Source organism: Alligator sinensis, unplaced genomic scaffold (assembly GCF_000455745.1).
Source record: "Alligator sinensis unplaced genomic scaffold, ASM45574v1 scaffold768_5, whole genome shotgun sequence".
Classification (NCBI taxonomy): domain Eukaryota; kingdom Metazoa; phylum Chordata; order Crocodylia; family Alligatoridae; genus Alligator; species Alligator sinensis.
Genome location: NW_005841991.1, coordinates 672,866 through 687,499, shown reverse-complemented (window position 1 = coordinate 687,499; position 14,634 = coordinate 672,866). Strand labels below are relative to the sequence as shown.

General features: G+C 44.2%; 1 protein-coding gene across 8 annotated transcripts in view; it reads left to right on the top strand.

The window, feature by feature from the left end:
- Window positions 1–1,478: 1,478 nt before the first annotated feature.
- RAD51B (RAD51 paralog B) overlaps window positions 1,479–14,634 on the top strand; it is a 680,193-nt gene continuing 667,037 nt past the window's right edge. For 2 of the 8 annotated variants that reach the window (XM_025201358.1, XM_025201364.1), the window contains exons 1-5: window positions 1,759–2,126; window positions 3,813–3,915; window positions 4,159–4,255; window positions 5,569–5,682; window positions 10,980–11,096. In XM_025201358.1, coding sequence (XP_025057143.1) covers window positions 3,911–3,915; window positions 4,159–4,255; window positions 5,569–5,682; window positions 10,980–11,096 — 333 coding nt within the window. In that variant the 5' untranslated portion in view covers window positions 1,759–2,126; window positions 3,813–3,910. Of the gene's footprint in view, window positions 1,672–1,758; window positions 2,127–3,812; window positions 3,916–4,158; window positions 4,256–5,568; window positions 5,683–10,979; window positions 11,097–14,634 lie in introns of those variants that run through there. The other 6 variants (XM_025201359.1, XM_014518868.2, XM_025201362.1 and 3 more) reach the window with 6 other exon arrangements.

Genomic DNA, 14,634 nt, shown 5'->3' with positions numbered 1-14,634 from the left:
GGCCTTGTGAACTGGACAAATGGAGATGAATCATGGACTGAATAAACTATTTGCATTTGTGACCCATGTCTGGAATCTGAAGTTTTTTCAAAAATACTGTAGTGGGGACTTTTATCAAATAACATGGAACTAGCTGGAGACTTTAGTTAAATTTAATCTATTTGTTGAGAGACTGAAATGATAAAAGATCATTTACTTGGTCAACACATGATTTTACTTTTTATCTCTAGAGAGCTGGAATATTAGACTTAGTGCTCAGTGTATAATCTGAAGCACAATTCTTCCTTCCATTCATAGCAACACTTTAATATTTTGTAATCAGTTAGCTAAATACTACCTTGGTTTGGCTTTGCCCCCATTACTTGAATAATTTCTTTTAATTTGGGTATTTCAAATTCCCTTCTGGTTTGTATCTGATAAGATAGTTTGTGACAAGTGGATTTGGTTAAAACTGTATTCCTCATATTCTTGTGGTGAAGTTGAATCATAAAATCATAAAAGATTAGGGTTAGAAGGGACTTCAGGAGGCCATCTAGTCCAACCCCCCTGCTCAAAGCGACTAGTCCCAACTAGATCATCCCAGCCAAGGCTTTGTCTAGCCAGGTCTTAAAAACCTCCAAGGATGGAGAGTCTGCAACCTCTCTGGATAACCTGTTCCAGTGTTTTACTACACTCTTAGCGAGAGAGCTTTTCCTAATATCTAACCTAAACGTCCCTTCCTGCAACTTGAGACTGTTGCTCCTTGTCCTGTCATCTGCCACCAGTGAGAACAGCCTAGCTCCGTTCTCGTTCGAACCCCGCTTCAGGTGGTTGAAGGCTGCTATTAAATCCCCTCAGTCTCCTCTTCTCTAGACCAAATAAGCCCAGTTCCCTCAGCCTCTCCTCAGAAGTTGTGCCCCAGCCCCTGACCGTATTTGTTGCCCTCTGCTAGACTTTCTCCAGCAGATTTTGCTTCAAACAGAAGGATGCAGCCCTGGGTCCTGCTCCTGTGACAAAAGCTTCCAGTTTCTTTTTATCTGGAGACAAGTGCGTTGTGTTTTGGGGGACCCTCCCCATCTACACCCCCCTTGCAAAGTCCTGGCTCTACCCAGGGGCACAGACTGACACCCACCACCTTTGTCGTGCCCACAAATATGGGGCGCCAACGTCTGCACGCCCGGCCTTTGTGTGGCCACGTCTCAAAGCAAGGGACCAGCAACGTGCTCGGCAGAGTCGCCCTTTGCCCCACGCAGCTCCCGGGGACTGGCGGGCCACCTTTGCCCCCCACCTCGCTGCAGCCTCCCTGGCAGGTAGCAGGCAATCCCCGCGCACGGTGCCTTCCGCCGAGCACTACAAGTCCCAGCAGGCCCCGCGCTGGGCTGCGCCTCGCCTCTGCCGGTGATTGGTGAGGGGGAAGGGCCAATCGCGGCTCGGGATGTTGCGCGGAGGCTCCTCCCCCTGCTCTAGGGAAGTGGGAGACTTTGTGGGGGGGAGGGGAAAAAAGGTTCCGAGGTCAGCGTTGTCGCGTGCGCGCGCTGCGGCGCGGGGGGGAGGGGCGGCGCCGTTCTCCTGGCGCTGCCGTCGTCAGTGCGCGGCGCTGCACTTGCAGGGCTCGGGTTTTGCTTGGCATCTCGAGAAAGACCAGAGCCAGGCCCGTGGTGCCGGGGGCTCCCCGGGCAGAGCGGGGAGGAGGTGGGTTCCCATGTAGCGTCCCTGGGGCCGCCCTAAGGCGTGTAGCTCCCCGCAAAGGACCTCAGCCCCCCCCCCAGACGCCCCCCCCCCCCCCCCCCCGCCCTGTGGCACCTGGTTGAGAGTCAGCGCCCCTCGGTGAAGGGCCCACGCGGCTGCCTGACTTCCGCCCTCACGTGGGTGTGCCTGTGCCCTGCCCGAGTGGGGGAGCAGAGGGGAGCTCTCTGTTTCGGGGCCCCTAAAGCAGCTCGGGTCAAGCTGTGGGAGGCCTAAAGCAGGTGGCAACACGAAGCGCGGCCTCTTGTGGGCTGGGATGGAGAGTAGGGAGTACAGGTACTTCCTCGCTTAACATTGTCCCGGTTCACGTTTGGTTATTACGTCGCTGAGCTGTTGGAGAACATACCCATTTAAAGTCGTGCAGTGTTCGGTTATAGCGTTTGGCTGCCACCTGCTAATAGGTAACGACTGTGACCTAACTGGATTCGCTTAACGTCGTTTCGTCTTTTTCAAGAACGTAACTACAACGTTAAGCGAGGAGTCGCTGCATCTGAAGTCCCAGACTACAGAGTCTGGGATGGAGGATGCTTGCTTGCCTGTAGTATCTGGGGGCGTCCCAACACCAAGTTCTCTGGGCTTGGGCCTGCCGTAGGATGCCTGCCAATGTGTTTGGGAGTATCCGAAGTCCCAGGGTGACGGAGGATGCTTGCCAGTTGTAGCATCGTACGTGGCGATTGAGTTCTGCCTGCTCAGTTGATACAGTTTTTGGAACAACTGAGTTCTGCTCAATTGATGCGATTTGGAACTGATTTGGCCAATTTGACCTGCAACACAAAATATATTATATTAAAAAAAAAAAAAGAAAAAAGTGGAGTGTAGACAGGTTAAGTTGATCAAGGCCTAGAGCATAAGATGAAGCATGCTTGGGATGAAACTCGCACACTGCCTCTCTCTCTCTTATTTAGCCTATAAAGGTGCATCTCCACTTGGCTGCCTACTGACTTTATGCTAGCGACCTCTCAGAGGAATAAAACGCAGGGTACGTGGCCCTGATGCTTAGCACAGGTGGTTCCACCGCTTACATAGAACCACAGCAAAGTCAGGCTGGAAGGGAGCTCCAGAGGTCTAGTCCAACCCCCTGCCTGAGGCAGGGTAGTCTTTATCCAAACCATCCCATCCAACCATAATCTAAACTTGACATAACTACAGGGAGGTGGGCACATGCGTGTCCTATTTTTAGTTCCCTGTTGTGGCATTCGCAAAGAGCCATTTTTTGGATTGTTCTGAGGTTCTGGTTAGGAAGCTGTAGGAGGTGTTTTCACGAGTCTGTCTGAAAGAACAAACTCAACATAGAGCCAGGAAAATAAATGCCTACGGCGCAGTTGTGCATATTTAATTTTGTTGCATTGGCTTTGCAAATACCAGCCATTACACTGGTATTGTTTATGCCTTGGTCGGACCCTTTTTCTTGCCATTCTAATCTTCCTTGTAAATAGCTAGAATAGTTAGAGATTTTTAAAGTCAGAAGGGGACCATTGTAATTATCCACTTTGACCCCTCTGCCTTTAATGTAACCCACAGGGCTCTTCTGACTTAATTCCTGCTTTAAGACCAAGAGCTGTGGTTGAACCAGAGCATATCTTTTAGAAAACATCCAGTCCTAATTTTAAAATTTCCAGTGCTTCAGAATCTACCACAGCACTTGTTAATTTATCCCAATGATTGATTACCCTCACTTTAAAAATGTTCATTTTATCTGTAGTCTGAATTTGCCTCGCTTCGTTTTCCAGCCATTGAATCTTGTTACAGTTTTGTCTGTAAGACTGAAGCAGACAAGCATATTTCATTTCTACATGTAGGCCCTTTATAGACTGTTCACAAATCATCCCATAACTTTATGATGGCTAAAATAACTAGATTAAGCTAATGCCTCTGGGGCTCCCTTCCAGCCTGACTTCTCTGTGGTTGAGTTTCTTCAAGGCATATATTTCTTTTTTACTTATTCTTTGGTTCTTCTCTGAACTCTCCAGTTTTTCAGTGTATGTCCTAAACTGTGGATACCAGAGCTAGAGCATATTCCAGTAATGGTTGTACCAGTACTCAAACTCCACATGCCTACTTAATACTCATTTGTTTATCCATCCAAGGTTTTAAGTGGCTGTTTTAGACATGCTGCCCTTCCTGGAGTTTGTGTTCAAGAGCCTTAAGTCCTTTTTGGTGTCACTTCTTCCCAGGATAGCACCTCATGCTGTAGGTATAGTCTGCGTTTTGTGCTCCTAACTGTATGACTTGACATCTGACTGTATTAGCATAGTCTGTATTTAACAGGAGCTGCTCTCTGATAATTTACACTGCCTAGTGTTCCAAAGATTTGTGATGTGACATGTTTGTTTCCATTCTTTAGAAAAGAAGAGTGTGCTTATTTGCATGTTGACATTTTCGAAAACTTTTTCTAGGTTTCTTTAGCTTTACCATAATTGATTTCCTATCTAGCAGGTTTGGGAACATGGCCAGTAAGAAACTGAGAAGAGCAGGATTGGCACAGGAGCTTTGTGAAAGGCTGAGTCGGCATCAGATCAATACCTGTCATGTGAGACTTTTCACTTACTGGATGTTTAGGTTAATTCTGTATCAAGTTTAGGATGCTTTATGGACTGTTGCTTTGTAAAAATTTAGTCATGAATCTATACAGAAGCATACTTGCTCAAAACCGACATACCTTACATTTATTTATTAGATTTATATCCTGCCCTTCTAAAAAGGCTCAGGGTAGCTTGCAATAAAAGAGAACAATTAAAGAAACAGAATAAAATACTAAAACAAAAAGGTATAACAAAACAAACTCCCTCCCAAGCCCCCCACAAAAAAACCCAATCCACTCATACCCTATACCCTTTTGCTCCCATTCCTCTTAACCAAGGAGAGTGTTTCCCATCTCCCCAATCCAACCAAGCTTTGCTTCGCAATCCACATTCAATACCTGTGTAAAAAGAAAACAACCATTCTGCGCCCACTTCCCTAGCCTTCTTTGCATATTCCCTTCCATTCCCACTCCTCTGTTGCACATGAAGCAAAGTCATTCCTCCTCTCCCCTTCTGCTGCTGTACTGTCCCCCAGGCCAAACCTCCCTCTTTCCAAGGGTTGTGTAGTTATCCCTAAATTCACTCATTCTCCCCCTTCCCTCCTCCCCCCTGCAAGGAAAAAAATGCCTCTTTTTCCTTGTCTCTGTCTTCACCAAAGGGCATTGCCAAGTGTTGGTATTCCAAAAAATCTTAATGTAGAGAATGCCACGTCCACCTGTGAAACACAACTACTCTTACATAGAGTATTTACCAGCATGTAGGAGTGCTATGTAAGGCTACATACCAGCAAGCAAAGAATATATTTAATTGAAACAAATAGTGGTTCTTTCTTCTTCTCCTTTTAACTTGGCTTTGTTAACTTGGTGTTCTGTGATTTTGATACACACTATTTCAGGGCCAGATCCTATAACTATCCATATGAGTAGGTAACTAACAGACACGAGCTCTCCGTGCAGAGATTGAAGTTCATTAGTATGGATCCAGTTGTAGGATCTGGCCCAAAGTGTGAAATCTACAAGATGAGACTTCATTTGAGGCAATCTGATAGCTTTCTGGAAAGTTGGAAGAAGGGCAAAACTGTTACTTTGTGCCATCTCCACCAAGCTGGCTCTTTAATTTTTTTATTTTTCCAACCTGGGTTCTTTAAAATGTAAAATAAAATTAATCCCTGATATAACTCCCTTGACTTCAATGGAGAAGCATTTTACTGAATTTGTTCTGTGGAATGTGAACAGGTTGTCTATAAGGAAACAAAATTAATGTAATCCCCACCTTTAAAACTTAGATTAAATTCTTTGATTTCTTTTTGGTCATCTTTCAGGACTTTCTGTGTGTGTCATTCTTGGAGCTAATGAACGTAACTGGACAGAGCTATCAAAATGTGCAGAAACTTCTTTGCAAAGTCAGTCGAGCCTGTGCCCCCAAAATGCAGACTGTAAGTATATTTGTGCTGATCTCATTTTGAAAACAATTGTCTGGGAAGAAACCTGTCGCTTCCCTGGACTACTGTATATACATTTGTTGCATGGTAGGACATTTATTTTTTTTTCTAAATTTTGTTCTCAATTTTTATTTTTTTTTCTATGTGCAGACCCACAAGACACCTGAAATTCTCAGTTTAGCTGTGTATATTGTCAGAGTATGGTAACTTCAGTTAATCATGTTAATAGCCAAGCAGGGTATTGAAGTGATTACAATGGGATGTAAGTAGCACTCCTGCAAAGTTAGACATGCTCCAGCTGAGAGCTGCTCAAGGAGGTATAGAATTTCCTCTTTTGAGAATATCAATGAAAGTGTTTCTAATTGGAGGTTTGCAACTCAAAGTGCCATTGATTAGTATAAAAGAAGAACAAGAGCATGCCAGTGGAAAGAATTTTTAAAAAAGTAATATTGAAAGCAAAGAACAGAATAATCATTAAAACTGTATCAGCAACCTTTTGAGGAATCCTATGGTCTCAACTCTTAGGTAAATGGGAATTTAGGGTGTATGTGATGCATATGTTCTTTACGTTTGTCGGCACAGAGGAAAGAGGTTTGAGCTGCACTGCTGTTGGCAGTGTGCTACATTCTGTCCTCCCAAACATAGAGAAAAGATGTCACTGATGGTATCTTGCAGGAAAGGAAACAGGGTAGAGAATTGTGGGAAACAAGATTATTTGTATGGACTGTTTTTAAATTGACAAGTTGTAATAACTTGTGAAGTCATCTGAATTGACTGAAGAGCTGTCTAGATTATTAAAGTGGATTGTTAATACTGCATTTACTCAAATTTAAGATGACCCCTCAGTAATTAGATTCTATATATGGAAAGTTTTAGAAATTTGTTATAATTTTCCAGACATAGAATCTAATTCACAGAAGTTTAGGACTAGGAAGGACCTTGTGAGATCATTGGCTCCAGCCCTCCTGCTCTGGGTAGGAAAGACTGCTGGGGTCAAATAATCCCAGCAATGTGTGTGTCCAGTCTCCTTTTGAAGATCTCCAGGGTAGGTGCCTGCACCACCCCCACAAGGAACCTATTCCAGAGCCTGGTCACACGAACTGGGAAGAAGTTTTTCCTTATATTCCTTAAGTATTGTAGTTTTTACGTAAGTTTTTTTTCATTAATTATTGGAGGTTTGCCTTGAATTTGTCAACCTCCCACTGCTAGAGCAGAGAAAATAATTTTGGGGGGTCAGTTAGTCCCTTTGTCCTCTCCCCAGCTAACTTTATCCCTCTGCAGCCCCTTCCCCACCCTCCTTACCATCAGATCCTGAACACACAGAAGTGAAGTGCACTGCCAGATCCTTATTGTCACTGAGCACATGGAAGTGAGGGGCAAATTTGAAAATACTGACTCTGAAATAAACAGATAAATAAACCCATAGACTTAGTTCACCCAGAATTGATGCATTTTATCTTTTTTTAAATAGCTGCAAGTTTTAGCACAAGTACTCCATAAACACACTGTTAAGCACTTTTGTATCTACTTATAAATAGTACAAACTATGCATATTAGTCCAAAGGCTAGTTACATTTGACAGGCTGAGAGAGAGGGCAACAGAGGGATTTCTGGGTGACCTGTTTGGGGTCCCATTTGGTGATATTTGCCAGACATTTAAGGCTAGTGAAGAAACAGGAAAGGCAAGCACAGCTCGGCTGTGGGAGTGAAGAGGAATTCAAAATGTATTGGATGTAGTGGCTCACTGTGACTTGAAAAAGAGCCAGTGTTGAGTGGGACTGAGTGCAGTTGGCGCTGTCGTGTATCTGATTCAAATGAGGTGCACTAACATGTCCTTGTTGGCTACATTTAGGGGAACCGCCATGTATCTGGGTCCATGAAGGCAGTTTTCCTTAAGCATTCCCTGGGATAACTGTTCTTCTGGGGTGGTTGAGTACCTGCCCAGGTGTTGGGGCTTAAAGCCCACTTTATGGAAATGGGAGGCTTCTCCCTAGCTTGCTTCTGTGGCCATATGGCTGAGGGCAGGTGAAACTTGGGGGCATCCAAACCAAGCATCCGGGCTTGGGCCTGCACGTAGGATGCCTGCCAAAAGACTATGGAAATATCTGAAGCTCCTGGTGGGGGTGAAGGATATTTGTGGGTTATAGGGCCACTTATGGTTCTGGACTGACTCACAGATTTGGACTTGATTTGGCTTGGAACATGAAAAAATTCTTTAAAAAAAAACAAAAACTACATTTAATCAAAATCATAGTTGGTTTCCATTATTGAGCATATGCTGCTTTTGATACCAGTTTAGTGATGGGCAGCGTGTTTAATGAGGTTTCCTTGTATATGAATGTAAGATGTGGAGTTTTTTTTCCCCAAGCTGTTTCAGAGGGGAAACCTTGTCTCATATTTGAAAGATAAAGTGGCTCACAAAAGTAACTTTGATGTAATAAACTTTTGCCGAGCATTTAATATGGTACATAATTTTGATTAAAAACACGGGTGACTGGTGCCTTCTGATCCTGTAGCTCATTGCCAACCCGGGGGGATGCGTCTCCCAGCGACCAATTGCTACCACCAGTGGCAAATCCAGAAGTGCCACTGGTGCTTCTCTCGGCGCCCCCACGTTTTTGGGGGGGGGTGGGGGGGCCACTGGCTGTTGCCTTCCACTCCCTGGCTGGTCAGGGCCAGTCTCAGGAGGGCATGTGCCTCCCCTACACGTCGCCAATGGTTAAAAATTACACTATGAAAAATTAACATGGCTTATGAAACTCAGTAGATATCAGCTAATTGAGCATAATCAATAACTGGAGGTGTCTTGAGCAGAGTTCCTGAAGGTTTGATTCTCAATCACTGTTCAGACTACCATTATTTATATCAAAAGTCTGAAATAATATAAATCTAGTTAGTCTCTGATAAAGCTTGTAGATGGCATACATTTGTCATATGCTAAATGAGAAGGCCTAGTTATTGATTCAGAGCAATCTGCCTCATTTGGCAAATAACCAGTCACTTGGACCTAGTCAGAGGTATTTAAATATATCCAAATACAAAGTCACACATCTGGAACAGAGACTGTTGGCCTGTTTACAAGATGGGGACCTGCATTCTGGCACATAGTGGTTTGGAAAAAGGAATTGGGGTCATAGGAAATCAAATTGCTATGTTGTGGTAAAACACCCTTACATAATCTTTGAAAGAAAAACTAAGGGAATATTGAGCATGAATAAAGACATATTATGTCTGTATGAGACACTATTGAGATCACTGCTAGGAAAGTATAGGATTCAGAGAAGAGCAACAGAATAACAACCTGCAATCTGGAAAGTACAACTTTATCATGAAAGGCTTAAGGAGCAAAATATATTGCATTTATCAGAAAGAAAATTAAGAAGTTATTTGATTGTGGCTTATACAGCTAAGAAAATATCTGATACTAGAGGGTTTTTAAATCCAGCAGACAAAAGCATAGCAAGATCCAAAGGCTGGAAATTGAAGTTGCAAAAATCCAAATGGGAAATTAGATTTTTTTTTTTTTAACAACGAAGATAATTAAACACTGGAAAAACTACCAAGGGATGTAGTAAATTCTCATTCACTTATAGTCTTTAAATAAAGATTATATGTCTTTCTACAAAGAATGCTATTTCAACCACAGTTTTGGGTTAAACACTAGAATCACTGGGTGACTTCCTAGAATCTGTTATACAGCAGGTCAGATTAGATGATCTGTGTAATCAGATTAAATGATACCTGTCTTTTAGCCTTGAAGTATTCATGGAGCACATTTTAGCTTGTATATATTAGCACAGTTTAAAAAGACAGTCTAATTTTATACTAATGAAAAATGTGTGTGCAAATCTTCGTTTCAATTTTCAAGCAACTCTGAGAGGTAGGTAGCCATGTTTGAAGTCGAACAGAAGGCAAGGTAGAGATGCACCTTATCGAATAACTAAATCTCTACCCTGCCTTCTGAGTTTAAATTCATCAGGATGTTACTGGAGCTCTGAATTATTGTAGCCTAAAATCTAAGTTCCATGGATTTTATACACTTTCTTTCTATAGCACCTTTTATCTGAGAACCCCTGAATTATTTTCAAATGTTAATTAAGCCTCCTGTCCAGTACATGGGGAATGTGCAGCATAAAAGAGGATAGGTGATAGGATGGGACTGTGCCTGGGCTTCTAGCAGACTGGCTCAGGTATGGGGATTTTTCACTTCCAAGTTCCCCAGTTCTGGGGCAGGCATGTGAGATTAGCTGGTAATCCCACACTTCTGTCCCAGTTCTGTAATAGCCAGTGATGCCAGGGCTTCCAGGATCTCTTCTATTGAGCTGCCAACCTGCAAGCCTTGGCTATAAGTAGAGCCACAGACTCTTGGATTCATGATGGCTGCTCTGAACTCCACATTCTTGATATTCAGCAGTGAACCCGCCAAGCATGCCAATATGAGTTTCTTCATGTTCCAAGAAACACATTTTGTTTGGGGAACACCTGTGTCAATAGCTCCAAGACAGAATTTCTGTAAAATTTGGGCTTTCAGGAAATCTTGAAAATGTTTGTTTTGGTTAAACTTTGACTGAAATAAAATAAAATTCCTGAGAGCCAAGGATCCTTTATTATTTTGGCCTTCTGTGGTCAACAGTGAAGCTGGCGCAAGAACTCGGATCTCCTGTCTACCTGTTCTGTGTCATTCCTACTTGTGCGGAAGACTGATCAAAACCTGAAAGCTGAGCATGGCTTTGGTATCAGCCCAGGCTTGTCTAAACAGTTTATGAACCTTAATGAAACTTTCAGTGAACCCAGATGGTTTTGAGTTGCCAGCATAGCTAACCACATTTTTCTTGATTTTTGGGTTTTACTGTGAACATTTTGCACAGCCCAGCTAACCACAGGTATAGCGTTTCCTTTCTCAAAAGTAGTGCTTCTGCAGATCAAAAGCAGCATGTGTTGGATTTGGAGTGGGGAGGGGGTAAAAATCTTTGGAAAGTTATTGTAAAATGTTTTTTATGATTTGACATTGTGTTGTGGGAGAAAAGTTCAAAGCTGGAGAGTAAAAACCACAGTTTATACACCAGCCTTCTTTAAATCTACTTTGTGGTATTTGGATGCAAGCGTGATGAAGGGCGAGTTGGGAAGAAAGCAGGGAAGGATGAAATGCAGTATAAGACTTGAACAGTGTCCTTATGGGCAAATATTAAATTATTCAAGGTTGCTGGAGAGAAAATGCTAGACATTCCCCTTGCCATCTGAAAAAAGCCACATTTTTTTCTGGTTGATTTTTTTTTTTTCTGCTATTGTAGGCTTATGATCTGAAAATGAAAAGGGCTGTTAATCCCTTCTCAGCCTTCTTGTCCACCACCCTGGATAGTTTGGATAAAGCCTTGCATGGTGGAGTGGCCTGCGGATCTCTCACTGAGGTAAAATTATTTAGTACTTTTCACTGTGTTAGCACTGCAAAGTCACAACTGGGTGGGGCTCCATTTTATCAGGCACTGTACACATATATGATCAAAGACAGTCTTTGACCATAAGAGTTTAAAATCTACCAAAAAAAAAAAATCTGGGGTGACTTGTTCATTTCTGTAGCATGTTTGCTATATTTTACTTCTACTTTGAAAGATCTAGAGGACAGAAAGATTTAAGAGATTTACTTACTTTATTTATTTGTTTATTTATTTTTAATTTAATTTAATTTTTTTGCTTAAAAATTTACTGTTTACTTAATTGTTTGTCCTTCACGTGAAGCTGATCACATCCAGCGGGGTGGGGAGAAGAGAAATGGGAAAGAAACAGGGAGGGGGAAAAAGAGAAAAAGAGGAAAAAGAAGGAGAGAGAGGGGACGGGGGTGGAGGCTAGGTCACATGGGTATGTAGGTGACTTATAAGCCCAATATTTGCCTTGAACAATTTGCTGCAGTAGGGGCAGTAAAGTGATGAGGTCTGAGTGCAAGAGGTTTTTGTTTTCCTGGCCACATGTTTCTTCATTGCTTTTGCCGTACGTTGCTGTTTGAAGGCCAGTGCTTTTGGATTGATGACCTCCAGGATGGACAGTTGCAAGCAGTTTGCTCCCATGACTCAGGGTCATGCCAGAACTCTTTAGGGACACCTTTAGGGTGTCCGTGTACCGCTTTGGTGCACTGCGAGAGCATACTGCATTTGACAGTTTGCTGTAGAAGATTTTCTTCAGCAGGCGAGCGTTGGGTATTCTTGCAAGGTAGCCGGCCCATCTTGGCTGCACCAGTTTCAGTAGAATGTGAATACTGGGGAGAGTTGATCTTCCCAGCACCTCCGTGTTCGGAATCTTGTCCTACCATTTGATATTTAGTATCTTTCGCAGGCAGTACAAGTGGAAGTGGTTTAGTTTCTTGACATGATGCTGGTAGGCAGTCCAGATTTTGCAGGTGTAAAGGAGGGCTGGGAAAATGATGGTGTTGTGCCAGGCACAGGTTGAAACATCATTTCGGTCTTCTTCATGTTAATAGTGAATCCAAAGTTGTTGCAGGCTGACGAGAATAGGTCCATAGACTGTTGCATGTCAGCCTGTGAGTCTGTGCATAACACAGTTGTCGGCAAAGAGGAAGTCATGAAGCATGCCTATCTGTGCTTTGGAGCTCACTTGGAGCCTGCCAAGGTTGAAGATGTCTCCATCAAAACAGTACCAGATCCCCATACCAAGGTCATTGTCTTGAAAGGCATCCAACAGCAGGCAGAGAATACTGTGCTTAAAAGGGTAGGTGTGAGCACAGAGCCCTGCTTGATGTCATTTGTGACTGGAAAGGGGTCAGAGCATTTGCCATTCACAAAGACGTGTACCATCATGCCATTGTGGAACTGTCAAATCATATTGATGAATTTTTCAGGCATCTGTACTTCATGATTTCCCAGAGGCCTTTGCGGTTCATCATGTTGAAGGCTTTTAGTTAGTTCAATGAATATGAGGAGATGGTCGATGTTCTGTTCCTGGCACTTTCCTTGAAGCTGCTGGGCTGCAAATACCATGTTGGTGGTTCCACATCCTTTTTTGAAGCTGCATTGGCTCTTGGGCAGTAGGTGGTTTAGGTGGTTGGTCAGCTGGTTGAGGAGGACTCTTGCAAGTATCTTGCCAGAGGGAGATGCCCCTGTGGTTGTCACACAGTTGGTGATTTCCTTTCCTCTTGTACAGGTGGATGATGGAGGTATCCTTCAATTCTTGAGGGACTACCTCCTGCGCCCACATAGTGCAGAAGATCTTGGTTAGCTTCTCAATGAGGTCATGACCACCTAATTTATAGATCTCCATTGGAATCGCGTCAGCTCCAGGAGCTTTACCGCTAGACATTTGTTGTATGGCCTTTTGGACTCCTCAGTTGTAGGCGGAGCTTCAAGTGAGATGTTGACAGCGATTTGAGGCAGCTTGTGTATGGCATCCATGTTGATGGAAGAGGTCTGATTTAGGACGGCACTCAAGTGTTCAGCCCGTCTCTGGAGGATCCGAGCCGTGTCAGTTAGCAGCATGGTCCAGTCGGCATACAACAGAGGTGGGGATCTGAGGACCTGTGGACCACAGACAGCCTTTAGGGCATCAAAGAACTTCTTTGCATTGTTTTGGTCAGCGTAATGCTGGATCTTGTCTGCTTTGTTCTTCAGCCATGTGTCCTGCATTCCTCACAGTTTGTGCTGAATGGTCTTCTGTATCAAGCTATAGGTGTGTTGTGCTGATGCAGACTTACCACAGAGATAGACTCTGTGAAGGTGTTGTTTCTCTTCCAGCAGTTGTTGTATCTCATCGTCATTTTCATCAAACCAGTCTTGGTGTCTGCAGACACTTGGTCCCAGGGTCTTGAGCTAAAGAGTGTATAGTTTCACAAAGCTGCTTCCAGTTGGCTTCAATGGAGCTGGAATAGAGCGGTATAGTGTGAAGCTTATCTGTGGGTCATTCACTCCCTTGGGCAGGTAGGTCAGCTTCTTGGCGAGGCTGTCTTGTATAGCAAAGCCGACACCTGCTTCCCATTTGGCTTCACTGCCACGACCACTCCAGAAGAATGTGTAACCAGATTTTCCTTCTGTGAGCTGCCCTTTGTCGGGTAGGCAAGTCTCACTGTGGGCAGCAATCTGGACATTGTGTCTCCCCAGTTCTCTCCTAATGAGGGCAGTTCTCCTTTCAGGTCTGTTGGTGTTTCCGTTGGTCAACATACACACGTTCCATGCACCCAGCTTGAGAGGGATTGATTTCTTTCCCTTTTGACTGCTGTAGTGGGACCCCTGCCAGCTTCAGTATGCTGGCCAGGATGAGGTGAAGCAGACAATGTTTGGGGCATCCTTTCTGGCCCCTTCCTCATTCTAGGAGGTGAGCAGTGTGGTTCCGAATAGGGCTGCTCAGTCACTCAGGGGGCTGCCAAGTTCTACTGCTGCTTCTGTCCAGTAGAACGTGACCCAAAGCCCTGAACCGCCTGCGGCCAGGTTTGCAGCTGCACCTTCCAGTGTGTCCACACCTGTTGCTTTGTTGCTTGCCTGTCACCACAGGGCTTGTGCTGGATGTGAGTTGCACAGGATTTAGATTTAAGTGAGGAAGAGTGGTGCAGCGTCGGCCTCATTCTCTCGTCTGAGCCAATTGGTAACTAGCGGCAGGACTGTGTCAAGATGGCTGGAGATTGGCCCAGATACAGTGGATGATCAGGACACCTTTTGTACCCTGTCCTGCTCTGCGCAATCTATGGCACGGTGCTGTACTGCCATCAGGGCCACTGGACCATACAAGGGTCTCATCTGCCCAGCAGCTGGAATTAGACTTTGCATGCAGGGATAGGCATGTCCCTATGTCCCCAGAGGTCTAAGACTGACTGGGTACCCTAACCTGATTTGGCCTGCCCTTTGAGGCACTTTACCAGGGTGTGGCTGCTGTCACATTCAGACAGCTACTTGGAGGCACAGGGGAGAGTTGAGTGCTAGTGAGGACCAACCGAGAAAGAGGCACTCA